The sequence below is a fragment of the Cyprinodon tularosa genome, unplaced genomic scaffold (assembly GCF_016077235.1).
Source record: "Cyprinodon tularosa strain WSP-4 unplaced genomic scaffold, ASM1607723v1 ctg225, whole genome shotgun sequence".
Classification (NCBI taxonomy): domain Eukaryota; kingdom Metazoa; phylum Chordata; class Actinopteri; order Cyprinodontiformes; family Cyprinodontidae; genus Cyprinodon; species Cyprinodon tularosa.
In genome coordinates, this window is record NW_024038839.1 from 921,276 (window position 1) to 948,992 (window position 27,717).

Here is a 27,717-nt window from a genome sequence, read left to right on the forward strand (position 1 = left end):
TTCCAGTTGCCTGCATGTTTTTATAAGATAAAGAACAAACTGACCTAAAAATACAGAACTCATGTGACCTTGATTGGCTGCATTTCAAAGAAATTTATGAGCTGTGAAAAACTAACTGAAACATGTTCAAAACAATGAGGTTAAAGGATAATTACATTTGATAATGTTTAGTTAACTTTTAGAGGCTAGGTCACAAAAAAAAAAAAAAAAAAGAGTAGTATTTTAACAATCTTTAGCAATTTAACAACTAGTTCATTATAAGTGACATCACATGTAGGGAAGCTGATGTATAATGCAGAGCAAAATTGTTTCCCAGCATTTTCCCAACTGTCTAGTGTTTATATAGCCGTGTGCTTCAGGGTTAGCTTTTTAAAAACACAAAAAATATAAGTTTTTTTTTTTTTTTTTTTTTAAAGGTATATTTTAATCTAAAAGAAAGACTCTGGTTCCAATAAAACTGACAGAAGAAATGAAAAAAGATAAAAATGATTTCGCATGCTGGAGAAAAAATAAAAAAAACCCAGAGAAACCATGAATTTGTACATCACTGCCTTAATTATACACATAAAATATACATAGAAAACCATTTTCCGCTTATGAATGAAATGTTTTTTCAAGAACGGTAAAAGAAAATCTGTGTGCAAAGGTAAGATTGTCCTGAAGGCAAAAAAGGTGCTAATGTGGTTTCTTGTCACGTCTGACTGGTTTGACGTCTTTAGTTTCTTCTGTTTTCTCTGCGTTCTGTTTAAAATAATCCTCCTCAGATAGTTTTCTTCTTTGTTGGAGTCTCATCTTTTCTTTCAACTAAAGAGTCTCTCTCAGTTATTTTTCTTTTTTGTCTCGTAGTTCTCACGGCGGCAGCTGTTGTATTAGACGCCGTTTTGTCCTCATTGGTCTGATCTCGTTTGGCGGACGTGGTCGTTGGTATAAAAGGTCCTTTTGCATCAGATTGGTCTTTAACAGCGTCCTCACAGACCACCGCCTCTTTTTCCAGTCTTGAATTTGGGGTTTCAGCTGTGCTGACCTCTGACCTCTGTCCCCTTCCAGGTGTCTGTGGGTTTTGGTTCCTTTTCCTGTGACTTCTTAGTTTCTACAGACGTCTTAGCAGCTGATGATGATGATGATGAACGAGTCAGTCGACCTGAAGAGGAAGAAGCTGTTAGGTAGGTAAGAAAAAAGTAGAATTAATTCTAATATAAAGGAACATTTCCACAAATAAACTTCATGATTAAAACTTTAATACCAATAGCTATCTGCAACACCTGCGTGCATAATCTCAAATATTACCTCAAATTTGAATATTTACCGACATTGTAAAAAAAATTTAAAAATATGCATACTAACATTGACAACTAACTACTATCTGTTGGCTGCTAAAGGTTAGGACATCTAACTGTTAATGACGCAGAGCTAGCTTATATGAAAACAGAAGGTGGATATTTCCGATTATTATTGCTGATGATTTGTTTCTGTCCTGCTCTTACCTCATTAAAGAGACAGACTGTTATCTTGCTTATGAGCAAATCTCTCTTACTTGTGTAAAGCTCCTACCTGAACAAATTTACTGCTTTTATTCAAAGAGCAGCTGAGCAGCTCCTTTAGTGAAAGACTTTTAAACCCGGTTTACAAAAAGGAGTGCTACCGCAGGTCATTTATCCCTGCTGCCATCACTTTACTTGAACTGCAATAACTTGTGGAATAACTAATGTGCAATCATTATTTGGTACCATGCGCAATAACTATAGATTAGGGATGAGAACATTTCGCAAGAAGAGGAGAATTTCATAAACTTTAAACGAGGCAAAAGAGTTTTTACCTGCTTTCCAATAGTTTAGATGTTAAAAATAGCATATTTGTATTAATTTCCTGAGATATCAATATCAGATCGAGATGTCCCTTAAAAGCTAAAATTTATTTGTTTTTAAAAAGCCAACTCTCTTCATCCCAGCAGTTATAATCTAACTCAGGAGGGTTTCTAATGACCAAAACAATACAGCCGCTGCTCTTCCAGCTTCCTTTAACTCACAGCTGCAGGAAATTATTGTCCGTTTTCTTTTGCATTATAGGTAAGTTACTTAACTTTCCTTTACACAGGCTTGAAGGAAATACATTTTTGTTTTTCTTTAACATTTAATAAGGCTACAAAGTGCTATAAAAACATCTAAAAATATTCCAAATGTTTAAGGACATGAAGAGATGTTTCTGCTGCTTCTCCAGCTTCCTGTAAATTACTATATCTGCAACACAGAGCTAGCATCAGCTTGTTTATTTTCCAACACAGCTAACGTTTATTTTCTCAAACAAGAAAAAACTTGATGTTCTCAGCTCAATTTGTCCAAATCTTCCTCCTGAGCTTTTTCAGTTCAATTGAAACACCAAAACACATTATTTTAATAAGGTTTTTAACAGGTAATTAAAAGTTGCAGTGACTTATAGGTTAATTATTTATCCAGGACTGAATCCCAAACCGCCCCCTAGGCACTAACCCTTAACCCTGGTCCTCAAGGCACCCTGCCCTGCATGTTGTATGTTTCCCAGCTTTCACACACCTGTTATCAGTTGATAGCAGATTATCAGGCTTTGCAGAACTGCAATCATCTGAATCAGGTGTGCTGAAGCACAGAAACATCCAAAACATGCAGAGCAGGGTGCCTTGAAAAACTGCCTTAACTATTAAGTGTCACTCCCAGTGAACTCTCACTGCTGCTGTGGAAGGAGGTTTGTTTGAAGAGGGGAGGGGTATAAACTAGAAAGAGACATCTTCTTCCCTCCAACGGTAAAGGGAAGCAGCCGTTGCTATGGCAACACAGTGGTGCCCCGTGTGTGGCTGTAGCTCTGTGGCGTAGGTTAACGCAACATTAAACATTTGCCCCTTTCTTAAAACAAATGTATACGGTCAAATACAACCATTTCAAAGAGGACCTTCCATTTTGGAATTACTTACATTTTTTTTTTCATGTACTAACTTATGATTTTCTGTCAGTGTGACAAAGATGCAGCCAACCAGCACGATTTACATTTGGCGGAACGTGTTTCCTCTCCCACCAGGCTGCTGTTACACCTGCTGCCAAATTCTGATGCACTTGCTATTTAAGGGCTGAACGGTCCACTCACTCTACCCACTAGGGGATTTGGGATGGCACTTAATTTGGCAGACCCTCCGCTTGTGATGCGCAAACGAAGGGTAGGGGTTTAGGGGTCAGTTTGGGATTGAGCCCAGGTGTTTTAGGTGTTAATAGCTGTAGGCAGGAAGGATCTTCTGTAGTGGTCTGTCATGCACCACATCTGGACAAGCCTCTGACTGAAGACACTGTTTGAATATTTTTTTAAGCGGATGCTCACTGTTGTCTATAACTTCAAAGATTTAATACATTTTGACCAAGATTAGGGGAAATCTTTACTGCAATCTACACAAAAGGACAGATTAGTTTGAGATTTTTAGACTTAACTGTGTCTGGAAGTGTCCGTTTTTTTTTCCTGTCAGATTTTTTACAGTGCAGCTCTCTGATCACACCTGTTGGTTAGGCTTTGGTACTGCAGGCACAGTAAGGTCCGCCTCATTATGAACCGACAGATAAGTCTTTGCAGATGATGCATTTAAACCGGTATGTTGACCTTTGAGGTTTGAGGTTGTTCTCTGTGAGGAATCCCTCTCTTCTGATTGATCTTTCTCACCTGAGGATGCCAAAGGTTTAGCGGGTTTTGAAGAAGATGAGGAGCTGCTGTTTGCTGACAGAGAAAATGAGTTGGAGGTCTTGCAGTTTTTACTATACTCTGGGTTATCTCCTCTTAAAGATGATGAATGTGAATTCTTCATTTCTTTGTTGGTCTGCTCAGAGGAGGAGGAGCTTTCAGAGTCGCTTCTTTCTTCAGTGGAAATCTAGAGAAATATATGAGAAAGATCAGGAACTTAGAGTTAACCTCCAATATAAAAAATATTATTGCTTAAATATGCTCCAACATATCTAGTGGTGAGCGGCCTTTACATTGCAAAAAGTAAATTTTACCCTCTTCGCCGTTTTTTTAAAAGAATGAATCTTATAGAAATATGTTTAATATCTAACTAAAAAAGACATTTTCGTTGGTTTTTGAATGAAAGTTTTAGATTTGTTTTAATGGTAAAATGTCTTTATAAAGAAAATAAAGAAATTGTAAATTCAACAAATCTTCAAACCCATAAAAATGTATAATCCTTTGCAAATATAACAGTAAATTGAATTGAATTGATTGAAGTTATAGGTACGTTTTCTACAAATTATGAGCACGCTGGCACACGTTGACATGCGGCAAGTACGTCGAGAAATTCAGAGCATGATATAATTTTCCGAAGTATGCCAGGGGAAGCCATACATGGGCCATACGTTACAGGTAAGTTATCTGATTGTTGACATTTGTTAAGTGTAAGTTACTCATAAGTCGTTGTATCTATCTTATCTAAAACCTATCAGTAACTTGTGCATAACATATGTGTAACTTATCAAAAGCTTTTCTCCAACGCATATCAATGAATTTGACGTGTTCCAGACTTTTTTTTGAAGTACCGCTACCATTTAGTGGCGTATTGCAGCGTTTTGGTATAAAAGGGGGTCTACAGGAGGAAACCGTGAGTACTCCTCCAGACTTCATGGTGAGCAGACAAGAGATGAAGGATCCGGCAAGGCTGACACGGGAATACATATTTGCTGTCCTCCAACATCAGCATGATCTCATCAATTGGACTCCAGTTCCAGTTTGTGGGGTGAGCAAGAAGGTGAGTGTGATGGATCCTCCCTGCGTCCATGGCCATGACCAACAAACTTCCTAGCAGACATGACGCTGAATCTGCTGCGACTGCAAACATTATTTTTCTTTACATTTAATTTTTCTTTTAGCGGGCGGTAAACAGCAGCTAAGTTAATACAACAATCAAATAAATATTTTTATGTAGGCCGACTCCTCGAGGCGCATTACTGCGTCCCTCAGGACACTTGCTTGAGCATCATTTCATGTGATTTAGGCTGCCATGCGTTATGCATAAGTTAGGCTGTTGCAGGACAAAAGTTCTGGACTTGTTATGAATAATCTATCTATACACCCAAAATTGGAAGAAATACATGAAAAGTTCAGTGTATGCGAGCGTTTTAGAAGATTATGGGATGTCAGGCTGGATAAATCATGAAGGTGTGACAGGGGCTTTATTAAGTTAATTGCACCGTGGTAAACTAGGAGCCACAGGTTGCAGAGTACAGGGTTTATCTCCCCTTTTTTTGTAAAATATATACATATATAGTAAAAATAAATATAGAATAAAATCACCTGCTTGCTCAGAGTGGAGCTCTCTCGTTGATGTTTGAATTGAAGAATGATGGTTTTTAGTTTATTCAAAGAAGCCAAGTCAAACTGAGGACTTTCTGGTTCTTTATCTGATGGAAGCAAACTTGGGTTTGGAAGATCAGCACTGGCTGCTGCTTCCTCTTCCATCCGTCTGCACGCCAGCTGAGGCGACTCTGATGGAGCTCTCAGCGATGCGGCCTCTGTAGAGACACTGATGGCGTCACGCTCAAGGTTCACTGCAGTCTTCTGACACTCCTTCAGACGCTCCTTTCGACTTAATAAACTATAATAAAAACAAATATCAGGGAAAATATTCACTATTTTTAGATCATCCAGTAAAAAAGTTTAATCCTAGAGACACAATGGCTGAAAAGTTTGACCATGAAAGAAATTCTCACCGTTCAATGCGTCCAACCTGCCTCCTGAAACATTAGGGGGAAAAGAAGAAAGACAAAGACACATTCTTAGAAAAATGACAATCTTTCATTTTTATCTAATGGCCGACTGTTATGAATGAAGTTCCCAAACCTACCAAGCTTCATGCTGCTCAGACATTTTGCACACGGATAAGTTTTGCATCACCTTTAATACTCCGCTGGACTCTGCCATCTCGATGTAAATCTGTTAGATCAACAGTAGAGGGTGCAGCAAACAAATGAGTGAGAAAAGAAAGAAATTATAACGTAAACCTCCACTGAATGCACTGTAAAGCTTTTCATTTGGTTATTGGCCTTTTTTTGCACACCATGAGTACCGCTCTCAGTCAAAACTATTGATTGTCCAAAAGTGAAATGTACAATAACTACATATAAAATAAGATATTTTACTTAATATTTTAATTTGAGCTCATTTCTGCTATTTATCGTACCCTGTTGGCGAGCGGCAGGAAGCTGGCAAAACTAGCCAATGTCGCCACTTTCTTCATCACCATCATTGCAATCTCCTGGTTTGTCCCTGAAACCTCCACACAGAGCAGCCGCTCCTCCAAAGACTTCAGATCTGGAACAAGCTGGAAAACAACAAGGAATTTGGTTTTAATTCAAAAAAGGAAAATAATGCATAGATAACAGGGAAAAAAGTGAAATGTGACTCACAATATTGCTCCATTGCATCAGAGTCCTAAACATGGACACCTGGAACAACAGCATTCAGTTTTTAACGTTCACTGCATTTTATATACAATTACGAACTTTAAAATAATAGAAATAGGAGCCTAAAATGCAACATAAGAGCATGAACAAATGGTCTTATGTTGTTAAAAACAAAATAATGCAACATGGACAAAAGTGACAAGAATAAACTGCTGATGGGACTAACAATGTCTCACGTAAACATCTAAGTTAGAATATTCTGATTGTATTTGGGAGGAAGTTTTTCTCTATGTGGGAGGCTGACCCGAGTACGCATGTTGTTCCCACAACAACGTAGCGTACAGTTCTTCTTTTTGATTACATGACTTCTTTCTTTTAGTCTGATCAGCCGTTTAAATCAATCACTAACCGTAAGTAGACAGTACATATATTTTATTGTCTACAACAGTGCAAGCACATCTTTTCACATCTAAGGGAATGTTTAGGCTCGAGTTAATGCAACATCCTGAAGCAATCCTTGATTACCATGACGACCCATCCTATATCCAGGTAGTAATAGCAGTTACTGATGGAAAACAGCCACAAGTTCAATGTAAATCCCTCACCTCACTGGATCCAAGGTGAATATCCTCCAAGACTAAATGAATCTTAGGAATAAAGTCTTTTAAATAAACTGGATTTGTGTTCTGATCTCGAAGAAATCTTTGGCAATCGTCGCTGCTGCTGAAAAACACAAAAGCCTGCAAAATAAAAAAGATTTGAAGAATCAGGACGCATTGAAGCATTTTTTTTTTAAACCTGGGAAAAAAATGGGGAAAACATTGCTGCAGCTCCATACCCTTCTCTGGAGTGGTAAAACCACAACATTGTTGTAGAGAGTGTGAAGGTTCTGTTCAGGGAAATACTTCCACACCAGCAAAGCCACATCCTCTTGTGTGTAGGTTTTATTTGGAAACCCCGTCAACATGATGATGGGGAACTTCAAATGTTGCTTAGAAATCTACAGGAATAAAAATGTTAATTTTTTATGTACTGAAAATTGGTACAGGCTTGAAGATAAAAAACAAAAAGAAAATATTTTTGACCGTATTTTTGGTACTATAGAGCGCACCTCACTATAAGCCACACAAGTTTTCTTTAAAACTTGGAAAAGTACATATGTAAAGAACATCGGACTACAAGCGCTGATATCTACTGAACTGTCTCCCACCAAACCTTTTTCATCTCTGCAGGAGTTGCACAGTGTCTCCTCATTGATTCAACAGCTTTCATGTGGCAAATAAATGTAAGATGTGTGAATTTGGGACATTTATTTTCTGCTGTGCCTGTTGCTATAGCATATCCTTGTGCTAACTGAAATTAGCCCTTTCTTTGTTTTCAAACATCGATTTCCACCCCCTGGTGTTAGGAAAAATCCACAATAAAGCTGCAACTTGGTATAGGCTGCATGGTTCAAAGTGTGGGGAAAAAAGTAGAGGCTTATAGTCTAAGGAAATAAGATTTTCAAGTTACAAGACTTTTTTTTTTTTTTTACAAAAATAGCCAATTTATTGCATAGTAAATAGAAGAGTAGAATTTTGCTTATAATAGGAAGAAAAAAAAACCCTACATACCTCCATATACGTCTTCTTATTGACGGTCTGATAAGCTAGGGGTGAAAACAAAGCCAGTTTACTCTTCATATCAACATGATTTACAGCTAATATGAACTGAAATAACAAGGCAGAGGTCATTCTCTTTCGTAGTTCTGTAACAAGTAGAGAAAACACAGAAAACTAAAATAAAGAGTTTCATTAAAAGTCTTTAGAAAGGGAGAGAACATTATCAGAGTGAGATCAAAGGTATTTAAAACACTGATATTGTCAACATTTCAATTATTCCAGCGAATTAAAGGTACAGTAGGAGATCTTTTCTGACAGATTTTTTACCATGTGGCTTAAAGATCTCCCCACAGCCGCTTAGCAAGCAGTGAAATAGAAGGTCTGGAAGTGAAACTAAAATAAATGTTCCCTGCTACAGTGAGAAATAAACAAATAAACTAAACTGTTTGCATTTCTAGGTCTCTGTGCAAGTTGCTGTTTCCATGTTTCAGAATCTCTTCCTCCAGCATAAATGATCAGATTTATTGGTTACAAATCATCTTTATTTAATAACAAATGCATTGTTATACTACGGTACCTATTTACTTCATACATTCATCTGCATTCTAAAAATTTGCACCGTTTTACTTCAATTGTACATTCAAATAATTATTAGCAGGTTTTCGGGCCTTTGAATAAAACCTGCAGCTAGTTTGATGTTTAGGATCTCTTGACTAAATTGCTAAAAAATATTTTTTTAACCATACACTCAGAATTGGTCTCCTCCAGTTACATTAAGATCTTCTGGTGGCCACTTCGGGAGCCATTTTTAGACAGAAGATAAGAAGGTTTAGGGTTTATTTTGTATTTGAGCTGTATTTGCACTGGATATGTGAATCTCAGACAACAGTTTCAAAGGGAAACTTGTTATTTAATAACGGACTAGCATTTAATCTATTGCTCCTTTTCTAGTCCAGGAACTGTCTAAGACCCTGATCAGGACTCAAACAACTAAATGCATCAGATCGACAAGATAACTGACAGTTTAACACCTGAACCTCACTTAGAAATGAAATGTTGTGCTTGTTTTACCTGGGATGTTGAAATAAGGAGATGCAGTTTGAAGCACGTAAGGACTTGTTTTTGTGGTATTCCAGAAAGGGCCCTCGCTTCCCTCTGGAATGGGCAATGGGTCTTTCCTCTGGACGCTGGCTCCGGTTGAGATGTCCTCCCTGAGAGGCGAAGCTGCCACTGCTGCTGGAGTCGGCTCTGCACAAACACAAGATGTAAATGTAGATATACGTCTACAGCTACAGCTGCAAACAGGGGGGGGCTCAGAAAATGTTGATTGTGAACTTTCAGTCTACATGTTTTTCAATGAGGCACAGCAAGTTTAATTGTAAAGCACATTTCAGTAGCAAGACTTTAGAAAAAGAAACATAAGAGAAAAACAACGATATCTATACATTGCATTATAAGAAATCAATACATTAAATGAATAATAAAATAAAAGAAAGATTGATGAGAAATGAATTTTTCCACAGCAAAATGAAAGACCGCTGTAAGAAAGATTAAAAAGCAATTTAGGGTTTCAGCAATTTTATAGTTTTCTGGAAGGTTATTCCGGATAAGTGGAGCAGCGCTCCTTTTTATAAACCGGTTGTACACATCTTTGGCAAACCCCCAGATTCCACATCCTCAACCCCACCCACGTACATCATGTTAATCATTGAGAACACATCCACCGTCTACGTACTTCTTCTCCCTCAGTCACCGTCAAAATACGGAGCCGAGCCGGCCAGGTCAAGATCCGCAATTGCAATCGCAGCAAACAGGAAAAAGAACGGCGAGAAGATCCCGTTTCTCAAATTAAAATATATTAACGATGGATTCGTAACTACAAATTAGAGCATAATTCTTATACATTCCCAAAAACTATGACTGTTTAATTTAATGATTGACTGCAAACTGAGAGGCTTGAAAGTTTCTTCAAAACCAGTCACAACAGCTTCGAAGAACGTCTCTCACATCTTGAAAAGAAAGTTTTTATTGCAGTCAGCATGAATGAAGAGATGCTGAGTTTGGAAGTAGAGACAAAACATTCATACAAGCCAAATTTGATCTAGTTATCACTGTAACAAAAATACACAACAAAAAGAAAATATTTGGGCAGAAAGTGCACATAAGCTGGAAGCTGATGGGGATTTTAAATTCCGCATTTATTTTCGCATGTGTTGCTCCATTTTATTTTAAAAACAATATAGCGCATGCCCTTTTGGAGCTCCAAGGAAGTCGGAACGAGCAACACAGGAATAACCGCGGAGGCTTTAGGCTTTGCGCAGGCAGTCTGAAGCAGAACGGCGCGGTCACGGAGGATGTGGGATTTCGGTGTAAAAGAGCTGCTCAACTCCTTTTACAGACTGGTGCAGAGAGTGGAAGGTGTCATCCATGGTGGATGTAAGCTTGGACAGACCCCACCTCTCAGCCTCACTTCCTCCATTGAGTCCAGAGGGCAGCCCTGGACAGAAACGGCCTTTCTCACCGGTTGGTTCAGTCCAGTTTATTATTGAAATTAACACCCAGATATTTTACGTTGTTTTTAATTAAACTTTTTCATAAGTTTGGATAAATATTTACAGTTTGAGAGTTAAAAAAAGCATCCAAGAAGGAAGAGAAGCAGAAGCACAGGAGTTGGAATGAGCTTATCTGGTGTATAAGGAGCCTAACTCACCTTTCGGAGAATTCAACATTTCATTTTTCTTTGTCTGCTGACCATTAGGAGAACTGGGACCTTTCCAGGACATGTACCAAACTGCCAGTCGATTGGCATCCGAAGCGTTTTCACAATGAACAAAAGCCTGGAATAAAACACAAAGTTATGACAAAGCTTGGACATCCTCGTCTTCAGGGCTGCCAGTGTGTGCGTCGTTACCTTGGAGAGCAGTGGTAGGTAATTTCTCACTCGCACAACTCTTTTCAAAGCTTCTGGCAGACCTTTGGCTTTGCTCGGCGACATGTTGTTAAAAAAAACGATATTTCTTGTGTCGTACGTCATCTGCTGTTTTTGCTGGTTGATCATAAGAAATGCTCACAGATTAAATTATTTTCTGGATTAAATAGCCAAAAAAACAAAATAGCTACCTTGCATCAATGTGAATAAATGAAAAGAAAAAAGAATGTAATAAGTCAGTTAAAAAGCTAAATACTTACAGGGTGAGCGAAGGACATCAGAAATCCATAAAACTTAAACTGGAAAAAGAAAACAAGACAAACTTGAATTAAAATGTGATTTTTTTTTGGTGCTAAAAATGCTCATTAAATGACACCAATGATCTTCTCTGTCAGGAATAATCAATCTATTCTTAAAGCGATGCCAATAGGAAAACAGAGCTTCAGAGAAACTTGCCAAACTCATTGAGGCAAGGCCTCTGATGACGTGGAAAAAAAGTTTGGACCCTTTGAAGACGATGTTTGTCCACGGCAACACTTGGAAGAAATGTTGCACCTCTTTCACATTTGGGGAGATGAAAAAAGCCTAAAAACAAAAAAATAAGCTCAATTTCTTCAATAATCTACAACAAAACATCTTCGAACCTGAAGCAGGACCTTAGGTGCAACTAATAAAAAAAACTGGAGTTTTCTACTGACCATTTGCGACTGAGGAACGATGAAGAGTTGATCTCTTTTACAACTGATTCCAAACCCCTTAAGCAGACTGATGACGTCTGCTTCGGTGTAACACTCGTTGTGGTACGGTGGAAGGCGACTTATCGCAAGGATAATTTTGAAAGACAAGAACTGCAGATGATACATAATGGGAAAGTTTAGAACAAATAAGAACAATTATCTCTGCTGAGATGTTGGTGCAGGAAAGTCATGTTTAAAAGATTAAAAAAGAACAAGAAAAAGTGAAGAATATGGGGGGAAAAGCAGACCCAGGCTGAACCTGAGCAGGATATGTGATTGATTGATTATCACTGCTTCCACCGGAAGAGGAAATCTGTCTCAACTATGAGGTCATTTAGCAGCTGCATTAATCACTAGGCCACAAATGAACAACACTTATTACAAGGAAAAGATAGAAATCAGCATAATTTAGGCGAAAAAATGAAACATAGTGGAAAGAATTATCTACAAGAATAACCACTCACAGAAGAGGAAAATGGACAAAACAAAAATACACAAATTAAAAAAGATTAAAACTCTTGAATTTATTTTCCAAAATGCTGCTAAACTATAAGTTCTAGAGACTAGACATAAAATCTTGACATTTGTGACCACTGGGACTTCATTTTAGAGCTTATTTTAAAAGCCTATATTAGTGATAAAAGCCTGTAAGTTTCACAGATAACGACTTAAAGGTATAGAGGATGATTTTTCATTTCTGGGTGGATCATCTAAATATGTGGTCTTCCTAATTGTCAATGATTCTCAACTCAACTCAACTTTATTGTCAAATGTGCTACATGGTAAACATACAACACAGAGGAAATTTCAGTCCTCTCAACCCCACGGTGCATAATAAAATATAAAATATAATTAACCATAGCATAAAAATAAAAATAGAAATAAAAACCTAAGATATAAAAATATTTAAATATGCAAACAGTAGTGTGAATGGTGCAAGTAGTGCAGCAGGGTGAAGACATTGCGGGCGGGGTGGGTGAGGTCACCTGCGATCCTTCTGGTGATATGTTTACGTAACGCCGTCGTACGTGCTCGTCCCGTTAGCTATCGTTTTCTGCGCACTTTCAGCCTCATATGTGTTGTGAGCTACGGTTTAAGCCAGTCATTGAAGCTCACCTTTCTCTCCGCCGTTCTTTGAAAATGGCCGAGGGTCATAAGAGAAAAAGTGTCTATGAAGTGTATGAGTAGAAAAGAAAGGCCTCAGAGGAGGCAGAAATATCCCAGAATGCTTTGTGCGGAAAGCTCTCCTCACAAATCATTATGGGATTTGCTGTCACTCGCCATAGGCTGCCGCTACCCGACGGCGGCCAATAATAATACAGATGGCACAGGCACCTCACAGTGGAGGAGGAGTAAAATGACCAGCGGGGAGCAAAAAGCAGTGATCACCTGTTCGAACGCTCAGTTAACTGAGTTCAGTATAAAGTCCACCATATAGTCCCTGCTCTATATAGTGATGGAGGGATTTTGGGGTTAGGGTGGATGTTTGGGGACAATAAGAATGTACGAGCTATGAGAAAAGCAACCTCTAAACAGAGCGTGCACGAGGAGAAATGGGCTCGTGCATGTTCTCGCACGCACATTTTTATTTTTTTTTAATTCGGAAAATCCTCCACAAAACCTTTAAGCAACACTATCTCTAATCTAAAACTGGAAAAATATCCAAAGTTTTAAATTCCCACCACCACAGATTTCTAACAACTTTTATTCCAGATCTACTGGTTTGATCTCTACACTTCAACCTTATTGTCTCAATCTTCAAGGAGGCGACGGTTCTGCATTTATATTTAAAATCTATTTACTTTAAAACTGTATAAAAATGAATAGTCAGAAACTACTACTTCCAAAAGAGGTTATTTTCTAATATTTTTACCCGTCCTGGTTTCTCTAGAAAAAAGGCGTCTCTATTTATTGGTCTCTGCCTGGGAAATTATTTCCCTCACGTTATTATTATCATTATTTCTGGCCTACTATATAAAGCTTTGAACTCAACACCAATTCTGACTTTTTGATTTGAAAAAGATTCCTAGATGGGAAGCAAAACGTCTTTAAACTTGGAAACAAAGTCCAGAGGATTGTTTTTTTACTTTTTTGGAATTTTCCTCACACCAGTGTATCAGTTTAAATTTGCAAATTGTTATATTATGCTTGTCTTTAGAATTTTGTTAATAAGAACCTGCCTTATTGCAAGTGTTATTTCTCATATTACAAAATATTACCATTAAAAATAAAAAGAATCCTATCTAAATGTCTTTTATAGCATTAAACTAGAACACCTTTAAATCCAGATCTTTCAAAATTTAAATCTAAAAGTTTGTTTTAAAATCAACTTTCACAGAAGAAATAAGAGTTTATAAATCCTCAGTGACAAACTTACCGCAGGGGACAAGATGGTCTTGATATCAAACTGACCTGAGAGGAAAACCAAAAATCAATAAGAAGGCAAAGAAATATGGCGGCTGATGCATGTATTTCTGATCTTTATATGCAGTTATTTCATACGGAGCACAGATGGTTTCAAAAACTGCTGCATCTTCTCTCCAGGAGTCAGAGCAGACGCTTCATTTGAAGGGGCTGCAGCAGTGGGCTCTGATTCTCTCTCTACTGCTGAGGATTTCATCTTCGCTTCAATCTCTGCAGAAGATGCTGGTTTCTTCTGATTCTCCATAAGATCTAAAGAAAAATAACATTAAACAGATGATTAAGACCATTTCCCATAAAACTAATTCAAATGAAATAAAAGTAATGTTCTCTCTTTAGCTCCAGAATAACATTCTGGGAATGAAACAGCAGCCTGCAGCCAGAAATACCAGAGTTTGCTGAAATGTTGGTTTTGGTCTTCAGATCTTCTGGCTTCAGCTTCATGCTGCTCTGGACCTGTGCAGGAGCTTCTTCCACAGAGCTCTGCTGGGTTTCTGAGTTGGTCTCTGGGCTATGATGTGGATCATTTGGAGGTTTAGATGCCTCAGTCTGAACTGTGCCGCTTGGTATCGGACTCTCTGTGGGTTTTTCATCTGCAGTTTCTCCTCCTTTGGATTCAGCTACATTCTCAACATAAACATTTGGAACCTGTTGGTTCTTCTCAGGACATTTCTCATTTCTACTTTCAGTCGTCTCTCTTTCAACCACTGTTGATCCTCCATCTTTCCCACAGGAATCCAGACTGTTTGGTGAAATGTCCCTCTGAACATTGGGCTCAGAGTTTTTGATCTTTTCCTCTGATCCAGATCCATTTGTAGCCAAATTCTCAGTCATCAGATCTCCTTGAACAGTAGGTAGGGTTTGTTTTTCAATAGGAGCATTAGGAGACGGTCCACTCTTTGTAGCTGAAGTTTTAGCATTGATGTCTTTGGTGTCCAGATCAAGACCTAGTTTAGTCCCGCCACAGTCTTTCAGACGCTGTTTTAGGCTACTCACACTGAAATTAAAAGAAGACACAGATTACATAAAAACAGAATAAAACACTTTTTGTTTAGGTAAATAAACACTCAGTTTTGTTTCAGTAAGGGAAGAAGTAGGGTATAAATTCTACCCTTATTAATACACTAAGGCTTCAAGCTCAGAAAAGTGTTATATTTTCATTAAAAGGCATAAATATGAAGTATAGAGTTTAACAGTTCAAATATTAAGACTTTTAAGGATGTCATTTTTGAAGCAAATTTTTATCAATACTCACGATTCAACACGTGGAACATTATTCCTATATTGTGGTAAAAGAAAAGATCAGTAAGTTGATGAATATTGTAAATAACTAATTTCCTTTCAGAGATTAAATATTAAAGAGAACAACATACCAGGCTTTAGCTGCATCTGGTAGCCTTGAAACCACCAGGTTTACTCCACTAGATTCAGCCATCTCGATGCATAACTGAAACAAATAAATACAAAAAAAAGATTATGATATTTTTTTTTTAACATATGTTTTTGGCCCTAGAATTAAATTGCATGCTTTGTAGGAGCTGTCTCTTGTTTCTGCTGTCCTACCCTGTTAGCAAGTGACAGGAAGTTGACAATGGGAGAGATGTTGGCCACTGCTTTTAGGATGCAGTTGATGAGGTCTACAGAGGTCTCAGAGAGCTCAACACACACCAGCCGCTCCTGCAGACACTGGAGCTCTGGGACGTGCTTTAAAAAAAAAAAAGTTACTTTATTTAAAGAAATCAGGCATTCAAACAATTTAAAATATGCACAGAGTGAACTTTAACTTACAGCATTGCTCCATTTCATCAGAGTCTGGTACATTGTGTCCTGCAAAAAACAACAACCAACAAAATGATTGTAATCATCATATAATATTGAACACCCTGCATCCTAAAACCATTTTACATTTAAGATAATTATATGCATGGAATTTGGGATAGATATAACATGTAATGAAATGCTTTATTTCTAATACATTTCTGCAGGGGGGTGTGAGGGAATCACCTCTTTCTGCTACAAAATGATGGGGAGCCCTTTGGTTATCTTTATAAACTGTTCTAATTGACTTTGGTTGCTAGTCTAGTTAGCCTTCTTAGATTGCTACTGATAGAGTTAAGGTTGTAGCAACAACTTTTTCATTAAAAACAATCACATAAAAATGATACAATCCCAGGATGAAACTATTAATTTCATTGAAAAAAAACCATAAACCCTGAGTTCCCAACTTCTAAGATCACCATACCTCACTGGATCCAGGATGCATGTCCTCTAAGACCAGGTGGATGTGCAGCTTGCTTCCTCTCAGGGAAAATTGCTTTTTCATGAAATCTTTGACAAAACCTTGGCATGACTGCCAGTGGTTGAAGAACACAAAAGCCTTGAAGTGGAAAAAAAAAAATTCAACACAGTCATGAAACAGTTAAACTGGAGAATATCTCAGTTTATGCACCATGAGTCATTTACCCTTCTTTGCAGAGGTAGAACCACGATGCTGTAGAACAGAGTCTGAAGATCCTGCTGAGGAAGATATTCCCACACCAGCTTAGCGACATCCTGGTGTTTGAAGTTGGCTTCAGGTAAACCCGTCAACATAACAGTGGAGAACTTTGAGGCCACTGACTCCGATGTCTACATGACGAAAAGTTGAAAACAAAATTTTATTGAACTCAAACGTATGTGAAACATATTTAAATTAAATCCCGGTACATTTACCCTTTAAATTAAAAACAAAACATGTAAATCCTCTTACCGACAGGTCCTCCTCCGTACTGATCGTCCTAAATTCTAGCAGACAGGCACACAATGTCAGGTTACGTCTCCAGCTCCATTTGTAATATTGTTTGGTTTCCAAATGTTTCTCTTACTTGGAATGATGTAGCAAAGAAACGTTGTGGGGAAGAGAAAGGGAGCAGTTGCCATGGTGATAAAAAATGGCGCCGTGCTGCCCTCTGGAACGCCATCATCAGTCAGAGGGAGGACTGGTCCAACAACCAAATCTCTGAGGTCTGGTATAGCTAGCCGTGGTGCTGTGTATAGAAAAACAAGCTAAAGCAACAATTTATTTCAAATATATCTGAATATATGAAGAAAAAAGACACTAAAATCCTATTAAAACCTCCAGAACCTCATACTTTTATTCTCAGTCACCTTTTGGTTTAGCTTGTATAACCAAGTCAGCAGACTTAAAGGAATAGTACACCCAAAACATGATTAGCCTTCATTTTCTACTCACCCCCATGCTGAACAACACTCTGGAGTACTTTTTTGATATCTCAAATGCATCTGGAGATCTGGGAGGCTTCTTGCTGTCTGCTGACATTCAAATAATGGAGGTCTATTGTGCCCGAGGCAGAAAGGTCCATAAAAGTCCACAAAAAACGTGTCAATATTCCTCCATACTGCTCGTCCAATGTATTCCAAGTGTCCTGAGTGGGTAGCATCCAGAATTTACTCGAAACGAAGTCATTTAGAATGTTTTTAGAGCATAAACAGTAGTGTATAGGATTTCCTAAAAGCGCGTTCACGAGTCTACGGAAACCGCGGCAGACCAAACCGGATGAAAGTGCGCATTCAGCTCGGCAAAGAACTCATGCTCTTCCTCAACACTGAAGTCCTCAGACATTTTTCTTTTGTTGTTTCTTTGTTTGCACAGGTAAACAGCACATTTCTTCTTCTACGCTTGCATTATGGGCAGAGCAGACGCTGAATGCGCACTTTCATCTGGTTTGGTCTGCCGGCTCCCGTAGCGTCGTGAACGTGCGGGCGCGCGCTTTCAGGAAATCCTATACACTACTGTTAAAGCTCTAAAAACATTCTAAATGACTTTGTTTCGAGTAAATTCTGGATGCTACCCACTCAGGACACTTGGAATACATTGGACGAGCAGTATGGAGGAATATTGACACGTTTTTTGTGGACTTTTATGGACCTTTCTGCCTTGGGCGCTGGGTACCTCCATTATTTGAATGTCAGCAGACAGCAAGAAGCCTCCCAGATCTCCAGATGCATTTGAGATATCAAAAAAGTACTCCAGAGTGTTGTTCAGCATGGGGGTGAGTAGAAAATGAAGGCTAATCATGTTTTGGGTGTACTATTCCTTTAAGAAGTGGCGCCTCTAACAGTTAAAGCATCAATTTCATTAAAACAGGGTTTCAGTTGAGTCACAGCAAAGATTGAAGCATGTCACTCAATTCAACTTTATATAAGTGAGTGGAGAGCAGAACTGGTGTGATGGATCAGCAATTTTTAAATTTGGATAAGAAGCACTAATGAACACATATTTCAAACTGAAAATAAGTAAATGCATAAAAGAAAACAATAAGGCAAACTATTATAGATTTCAACAGCTATCTGGCTTTTTTAGAACTGTCACGTTTTTATTTTTCGGACTACAGAGCCCAACTGTCCCTCAGTAAACCTGTAGGGGGAGCTCTATATTCAGCAGTCGGAACAAAGAAGAACGCTAGCTCCCATTAGCTTGTTGGCTTGCAGCAATAAGAGCTTGTAATGAAAGACGGGGCTTAATCAGCTCTTTATTTCAGGTCTGTAGGAGTTAGACATAGTTTCTTAATCAGTTCAGCAGCTTTAATGCAGCAAATAACTGTCAAAATGAGTGAATTCTGAGCATTTGTTCTCCTTCGTGCCTGCTGCTAGCATACGTTTGTGCTAAATGGGGCGTGCAGGTGGTGCAGTGGTTGGCGCACACGACCCATGTACGGAGGTCTCAGTAGAAGAGCAGATTGCAGCGTGTCATCCGGTCTGCAGAGAAGGTGATTGGCTGCAACCTCCCATCTCTCCAGGAGCTGCACGCCTCCAGGACTTTGAGGCGTGCAGGGAAGATTGTGGCTGATCCCTCGCACCCCAGTCACTGATTATTTCAGACACTTCCCTCTGGCAGGAGGCTGCGGTCCATCAGGACCAGAACCTCCCGTCACAAAAACAGTTTTTTCCCATCTGCTATCGGCCTTATCAACAAGGCCAAGACCCGCCCGTGACACTGGACAATGTTTCTCTCCCCCATTCAGGATTTCTGCGTTACATTAACGCACAGTCTACTGTTTGTATATAGCTTCTGTGTGTGTATATATATATATATATATATATTCTATCTTATTTTGTTATTTTGTTTTGTTTTTTGTCTGCACCAACAACACCAAGTCAAATTCCTTGTAAGTGCAAACCTACTTGCCAATAAACTTGATTCTGATTCTGACTCGACGCGGGTGACTGGGGTTCAAATCTGGCCTGTGGTCCTTTCCCGCATGTCTCTCCCTCTCTCATACCCCATTTCCTGTCAGGCTACTGTCGAAAAAAACGAGCCACTAGTGCCATAAAAACTGTGAAAAATGCTAAATGAAATTAGCCCCTTTGATTTCAAACGCTGATTCCTGCACATTTAGCCAAAAGGTGGGTGTCCATCAGATGCACAGGGGGAGTGGCAGCCTAGTGCTGAGGGCATTCCGCTTGGTTCCCAGAGGCTTAGAGTTCAAGCCCCACTCCCCTGGACGCCGCAAAATGGCAGCCCACTTCTCCCTAACGAATGCAGAGTTGAATGTTGTTGCTTTTATTGCTATTATTATATTCTATTCACACAGTCAAGCAGCAAACTAGCAGCTCATATTAGAAACTGTGAGAACTATCTGACATTCAAGAAAACAGTCAAACTGTGGTTAAAAACAAACCGGTTCTGTTCACATGTATATCCAACACTTGTCTATTTTAATGTCTTTGTTTATTATTTTAACCTTTGTAGTCCACTAATGTTTTATGGTGCCTGCCTTAATTCAGTTTAATTCATTTTATTTCTATAGCGCCAATTCACAACACATGTCATCTCAAGGCACTTTACAGTTCAACCAGATCATCCAGTCAGATTCATTCAAAATTTTCTATCTGTGGAAAACCAGTTGATTGCATCGACTCATTGACTCGGATGCAATCCCTCACACTAAGCATGCTTGTAGCGACAGTGGAGAGGAAAAACTCCCTTTTAACAGGAAGAAACCTCAAACAGAACCTGTCATCTGCCGAGCCCGACTGGGGTTCAAGGAGACAGAAGTAGAGACAAAAAAAGTAGCTGTAAAAGGCAGATGAGCTCCGAGCCAGCTCCCATGCCAGAGGACGAAGAGAGCACATCTAGATTTTATTGGATCTATTTTTTTTTATCAGTTCTTTTATTTCTATAGTTGTTGGAGGTACCGTCTGTATTTTAGTAGGTTTGATACTTTGAATATTTCATTTATATATAATATTATTTATATATATCAGTAATATACCAGTAGTTAAAAGTAGTTGAGAAGTATTTTTTTTAATGATGAATCTTACAGTAATACTGTAAATATAACTGTATTTAAACATCAGCCTTACGTGATGATGATGTTTTGGAAAGTTTCATCCTGTAGATGTTATGTGGCGGGCGATTCTTTAGAAGGCTGAACCGAATTCCGAACAAATCAGCATCAAGAGCAGACTTGAACTCAATAAACACCTGAAACCGAAAACAGAGTCAAACCAAAAGAATTTTACGCTCAAAATGACAAATGCGCTCATAGAAGCTTTTGTTTCTACCTTGTTGAGCAGAGGAAGGAAGTTTTTAACAGAGTCCATTTTCCTTAGTGTTTCTCTGAGCTCCCTGGTCTCCTTCATTGTGATGTTGTGGATGTAGATCGTACTGCTCCCATCGTTTTGCACTGGCTGCGCAAAACAAACACATTTAGTTTAATATTTGATCATATTTACCATTTTTAAACAAACAGGGATGATTGAAGAGAATAATTAAGAAATGAACTTTTCAGTAACCATATTTATAATGTAAACATATTTAATCTAGAAACCTAATTTATGCCAGATGTAAAGGTGGAGTTACTTACATTGTTGATTGTTAACATCAGGGATTTATAAAATCCGAACTGAAAAGGAGAAGAGAATAAAGTCCCCATGGTTAGCAGGAGCTCACTGCCTAATATTTTATTTTACAGAGTAACAGAACAGCCATTTGTTCCTCACTTGGTAAAATTCTGATTAGCAGCACCGAAAATGTCTGCATCTGAATGCCGAAGCCATGCGACGCTGGAGTTAAAAAAAACTATACTTTTGCAGCTTGACAAAGCATCAACTAATCAGAAAAGCTGATCCAGCAGTTTTTTTGAGGAGATAGACACTAAATGCAAGCTGTGATCACTTCTGCAGAGCTGTCAGCATATGAAAAATAATATATATAAAGTTGAACTCCAAAGGTTTAAAAAAAAAAAAGTCAGGAGAGTGGATTGTAATGTATAAGGGAATGAGAGCGAGCTCTGAAATATTCACAACACTTTTTTTAATGAACTAAAATGAAGCAGTGTAATGATGAAGCAATACCTACATTTACTAGAAATGTTAAATATTGCTGATAAAAATTTTTGATTTTATATTCTGGTACTTGTAGTATTTACCACAAACCTTAGAAATGCATTATATTCACTTCCAGCCACAGACTGGCCTCTTAGAGAGCTTTCAGTGGGGATTTCCAGCACTGCTAGAGTTCTGTCAGAACAGCATACTCTGTCAGATCGGCATACATTGCTCCATAAGCGTTTTTAGACCATTTTTGGGTTTGCTGAAGCACCCTTAAAGTGAATCATAGCACCAATTAAATATGTTTGATTATATATTTTTTTTTTTATACTGTTTGCCCTTTTAAATTGAAAAAAGTAAAAAAAAAACATAGTAAATAGAGGGTCTAAAAACTATACAGAACTTGGATAAAAAAAATACTAAAATTATATATACTCTCCCATTAAAGATGGAAATAAATCATCTGCCAGAGAAATGGCAAAAAGAAATCAATAAAAATAGTGCCATTAATTTTGGTTCAACAGAAATATTAATAACAAAAAAAAAAAAAAAAAAAAACACAGGTAAACCTGCATGATAGAGATCCTAAATTAAAATGCTGAGGGAATCAATGCAATCAGGTATTGCAATCAGATTTGTACTCCTGTTGATGTTTGTTGGTGAAATGTTCATGAGCATTCTGGGACTGTTTTTTTTAATATCACATAATCAAAATCAATATTTCAATTTATCAAATCATAATTTTGTACGATTCCTGTTATTAGAATTACTGTAGTGAATTTACCCTTTTCTTTATGGTGTGGAGTGTGTCTAAACTGTCAATCACATTTTAAATACAATCCATTTTAGGATTGCAAGTCCAAAGAGGGAGAGGTGTTCAAGGGGAAGGAGAGGAGCAAGGTTTTAGGTCAGGAAAAGCCAGGTAAGTTTCGGTGCAGCGCGTCCAAGCAGACAAAAACACAGAAAGAAAAAATAAGAAAGTCTCAGATAAGATGTGCTGCCCGTCCAGACAGCTCCCTGGATGATCAGCAGCCCTAAACCTCTGATCCTACAATCCGCCCTGCATTGCTCTAATACGCATGCGTAACAGAGAATTATTCCCACATTGAAATTTAACAGCAGTGTACCAACCAGCAAAAAAAAGTTAATTTTAACTTTAATCAGCTTTGATTATACTGCTATTCCTTGGATGTAGAAACGGTCAGACATGATTTAAGTTTCCGGGATGTTAAGAGAAGAAGCCTCAAAACCATATTAGTCAACATTTATTTAGAATTAGTTGCTTTAGTATTAAAAAATGTATGTGTAGAAATTTTTTATTTGGTTAGTTGTTTTTTTTTCTTGCTTATTGCTTTGAGATGACATTTGGACTATTTTAAATTTGACTGCAATCCCCTTTCAAATTTCATCACACTTTTTTTTTTTACACCGAACTGTATACTACTTATACTACTACAACTGCTGAATAAATTGCCAATATTATTGGAAAAACATCAGAGGATCCAATTGTGATTTCTTTAAATTCAGTGAAATGGAAATGAAATATAAGAAATCTTTATACCCTGATGCAAAACAAAACTTATTTGAACTTATTTCAATAATGAATCCCTTTTAAAAAGCGAACACAATTTTTATTGCAGTTCTTATTGATTTGTGATAACCTATAAATAATGATAAAATCGAATTCAGTCTTTTTGAGCCCACTTACAGGTATCATAATAATCCCGTTGCTGATGATCTCCACACCAAGCTTAGATCCATTGAGACTCAAGCCATCTTTTGCAGCCAAAAAGGCTTCTCTTGCTTTACGATAACAGGGCATAAGAACAAAAGCCTGGGGGGAAAAAAATGACAACAAAAACAAATGAACATTTAAGATGGAAATAATCAGTCTATTGAACGATCCCTCTAAGGTTCATACTACTGCTTACCATGCGGGCCTGAGGAATCACATACATGTTTTTCTCCTCATATTGAAACCCAAATTTGCAAAGCAGATTGCTGATGCCGCTCTCAGTGTAGCAGCCATCCTGGTACTGTGGCAGGTTGGTTATCAGTAAAAGTCTTGTCTGAAATGAAAAAATCTGATAAAAGAAAAGTTAAGATTAGCTTGGGTTGGAAAGCTCTGAGTGTCATTGCACCAATGCCTCCAGCCACCAATTAACACAGACACTTTTGCCAGCAGGATGACTAAATTATTCCTACTATATAAATCCTGTAACTACCTGTATTACGCTAGAGGTGAGTTTTTTTTTTTGTTTTTTTTTTTTGCATATCCTCCTCCCGGTATTTTGCATGATCTGATTATCAGCATATGTTCTGCATATTCATGAAGGCAAACACACTACCATTAATATATGTGATTCTCTAAAGATCAGGCCCTCAAACTACAGCTCAGGAGGCTGAACAACTTACTTTTGGAGACATGATGACATGATGGGGAAAACAGCCTGTAAAAAAAACAATGAAACCACAGTCAGGATTCATGCAATAGATATAAAGGCCAGATATTTAAAAATATTGTAAAGATTTCATACAGATTTTCTGAGGATGCAGCAGGCTTCCTATCCTCTCTCCAGGAGTCAGACAGAAGTCTAAACCATCCGCCTCCTTTTGGACCAGTTCCTGAGCTGTTGCCTCAGTTCTGACAGATGAAGAGGCCTCAGCGGACTCTACTGAAACACTGCTGACAGATCCTGACTCTGGACTGGTTTGGCTCTTCTTATCAGGAACTTAAAAAAAGGAAAACAAAAACTTTTTAACTGTTGTTGCAGAAAACTGATTACATCTTTGTGTTTCTTTTAATAGCCTTTCGTGATGTTTATTTAAAGACTTGTTAACATTGTAGTAGCAGCAAATGCTAATATTTGTTTGGATAAAACTAAACACATTCCTTTTCTTTATTCTTGACTGGACTTAAAACAACAACAGGATCGTCAGAGATCCACAGCTAAACTGAGAGAAACCCAGATTTTTCTTCTGAATCAAGACACCCTGACCCTGCTGGGGTGGAAAACTGTTTTAATCATGGCTTCAGCGTGTCCCTGAGAAACTAAATCTCTCATAACAATAAGGTGATATCTGGAGGAGAAACGACAACAAAAGTGAAAAAAAAAAGACTCAAACTAGGATATCTAAACCTAATCCCTCTGCTTACTTCGATGCATTCATGACCTTCTGAACAGTATTATTGTTATACCTTTTCCTGCTAAATTTCTCATCTAGATTTGACATCAACTTCATTTTTTATGAAATAAAATTAATGCTTTCTTCCTTTTACTCCCGAGAAAGTATTTATTCTGGGATCTGGCAAACAACCTCATTAAACTACATAAACAACCTCAATTCTCAAAGCGTCACCAAACCGTTAGATATGAGACAGACTTACCTGCTACAATGAGACTGTTCTCACAGGGCTGACTTTCTTCTGATGTTGAGGCGATTTCAGCTTTGGGAGGTTCAGGTAGTTTGTTGCTGAGTTCTGATTTAGTTTCAGGCATTGCAGATTCAGTGATGGCTGCTGGGGCAGCAGAAGCACCATCCTCCTCACATGGCATCAGATGTTTTTCTGTTTCCAAGGCTGGAGGTTCAGTGTTGAGTCCTGATGCGTCCGTTTCAAGGTTTATCTTGATCTCACTAGCCTCGCTCAGACGCTTCTTGAGATCAATCACACTAAAATATAAAAAAATTATGTTTGCATACAGTAGGCCCACAAAACAAAGTATTATAGAATCTTTGTGTCTATTAAGATTTTCTTTAAAAGGGAAAAAAAAAAACTTTCAGCAAAAAGAAAATTAAATGTTTTTAAAAGCCAGATTTCTCACTGGCATCATTGCAAATGTCTTTTTCTTCACAAGCACATTCAATTATGACCATACTTACCACTCAACACGTCCAACCTTGCACCTGTCGAAGTAAAACATAGAGGTGGTTTACATCCACGATTACCATTTCTGTTTCCCCCAGATAAAAGTATTCCTATGCTTTATTTTTTTCATACAAACAATCAATGATCAGGTATTTTAAAATATAAGAACCAGGGGAAAAGGAGGAACTTAAATTGTACTTCAAACCTTAGAAAAACATAACCTTTAAGATGAGGTGAACCCTACTACCAGCTTGGCCTTGCAGGGGTGAGCGGCTAAGTCTTTCCCTCTGCCTACATCTCCCAGAATGCCATGGGTCTCAATTAGAGTTCACTGATATTATAGATGATTCCATAAAATGCATTTTCTATTTATTTGATATGGGTAATGTGGGAAGTGGCGGCCAGCTGGTTAGGGCAAAGGGCTTGGAATACTGAGGTTGTGAGTTCAAAACCCACCCCCACAGACTGCCACTCTGACTCTCTGAGCAAGACCTTTAACCCTACATTGCTCACCCTGCGCTGCACAGTGGCAGCCCACCGCTCCCCAAGGGGACGGTTTAATGCAGAGTTCATTTCTCCATTATGAGATGAATAAAAGTTAAATTCATTTTTTTTATTTATGTTTTCTTGCCCAGACCTAGCCTGTCATATCTGACATCAGGATGTTACCATTTAGCTCCCAGTAGATTCTAGTGGCTCTTTTCCATTAGTAGCAACTTAAAACATTTCTGTACACCGTAACTAAGGCTATTCCTATAATGATAGTTAAGTGGAGTCTTTTATGTTTTACAACATAAATATTATCATAACTAACAAGTCAATGAGTCGATTTCCTTAGATGGAAAACTTTGAACCAATCTGACTGCATGATGTGGTTGAATTGTCTCTGTAAAGTGCCTTAAAATGACATTTATTGTGAATTGGTGCTATGTAAATAAACAGAACTGAATTGAATTCAAAATAATAATATTAAATAATAAATAATTGTACCACAAGCTAGCATTCGTTAATATTCCCTACCTAGTGTTGGCGCTTTTCTGTACCAACCAGGTGTAGTCACATGGATTCACCCATAAATCTGATGTAAAATGAAGATACTGATAGACTGAATCAACTTCTTTCATTGCTCAGTGGACTAGTTCTGATTCCCACCTTTTGTTTCTTCCATTTTTATTTAGGATCACCTAATTTACACCCTGATTGGCAGGTAAATAGGAAAAAGCTGATATCAATAGATAGGTTAAAGAGATGGAAAACAAATAAGCAGCTTAAATTAATGGGAGATGTAAATGCAGAAATGAATGGGGGAAAAAATGGGAAAAAGCAGCTATAAGTGTGTATATATATATATATATATATATATATATATATATATATATATAACCATAAACGATGAGATGTGAGCTTGGGCCACCTGATATGTTTGATGCAATAAAGCTCTATGTGCCGTAAAATGTGAAACAGGTCTTTTAACAAAACTAGCGTCAACTTCCTCAGCTATTTTTAGCAGAACGGAAACGTCCCAAAAGCTGCTGTAGAAATATCCAGACCCATTTCCTTGCACCACAATTCAGTTCCTAGAAATATATTTGCTCATTATTGTTGATTTCAAATCCTTAGTTTACTGACAAACCTACCAAAAATTCTTGGATGATTCCTTTCTCATCTTAATCTTTTCCAGAACCGATGCGATGCTGCTGGGTGGAGCCAACTCAATGCATATCTAACAGAAGAAATTTAAATCATGCATTATTCTTTTTCATTTTCTGAGTACAATCATGCTAAACTTAGCATTTTTTTTGTTATAAACCAAACAATTGTAACAGAAACCTGGGTAATTGCATGTCTTTGCGTTCTTCACTACTAAGTGTTTCACCCTGCATACCGTTACCTAAACAGCAATAATTCACCAGTATGATAACAATTCGTTTTGCTTGATTGGATTCAAATTATCCTCTTGCTGCTTGTTAAAAACGTCACTTTTTAATCAGCAAACATTCTAAAAAGTCTGCCTATTTCAACTTGACTGATAAATCACAATAGTAAAAAACATTTAGTTTGAAAAGCAATTAAAAGTGGATTTATCTTGGTGCTTTAGTTAAATATAAAGCTCTAAAACAATGATCCTCTCAATGAAAGGAATGCATGTATTGTGTTGTTGTACCCTGTTGGAGAGCGGCAGGAAGCTGGCAAAACTGGCCATGCCGGCTACTTCTTTTATGACACTCTTAATGAGATCCACGCGAGTTTCATAAATCTCCAAGCACAGCAGCCGCATCTCCAGCATCTTAGGGCATGGAGCATACTGAAAACACAAAACCAGGAGTTGTTAAAGCACATACTTTTAAATCAACCGATGGTATATTAAAAAAAAATAAAATACTTACACCATTGCTCCATTTCATCAGAGTTGTGTACATCA

The 27,717-nt window shown here is 37.9% G+C and overlaps 1 protein-coding gene across 1 annotated transcript; it reads right to left on the bottom strand.

Moving 5' to 3' along the window:
• Window positions 1-27,717, bottom strand: LOC119784413. The gene is made up of 39 exons (XM_038286454.1): window positions 27,683-27,717; window positions 27,460-27,600; window positions 26,933-27,018; window positions 25,310-25,333; window positions 24,816-25,099; window positions 23,965-24,159; window positions 23,843-23,877; window positions 23,359-23,511; window positions 23,136-23,261; window positions 20,962-21,000; window positions 20,660-20,785; window positions 20,459-20,579; window positions 16,957-17,118; window positions 16,842-16,876; window positions 16,556-16,720; window positions 16,335-16,469; window positions 15,881-15,919; window positions 15,656-15,796; window positions 15,466-15,539; window positions 15,348-15,371; window positions 14,482-15,089; window positions 14,174-14,344; window positions 14,049-14,083; window positions 11,633-11,782; window positions 11,391-11,519; window positions 11,195-11,233; window positions 10,917-11,051; window positions 10,716-10,842; window positions 9,077-9,253; window positions 8,018-8,052; window positions 7,243-7,404; window positions 7,010-7,144; window positions 6,408-6,446; window positions 6,182-6,322; window positions 5,846-5,934; window positions 5,712-5,735; window positions 5,296-5,596; window positions 3,676-3,880; window positions 1-1,141 (listed from the first exon to the last, which is right to left on the bottom strand). The coding sequence occupies exons 1-39, from the start codon at window positions 27,713-27,715 to the stop codon at window positions 1,011-1,013; spliced, it is 4,971 nt and encodes a 1,656-aa protein (XP_038142382.1). The 5' UTR covers window positions 27,716-27,717; the 3' UTR covers window positions 1-1,010.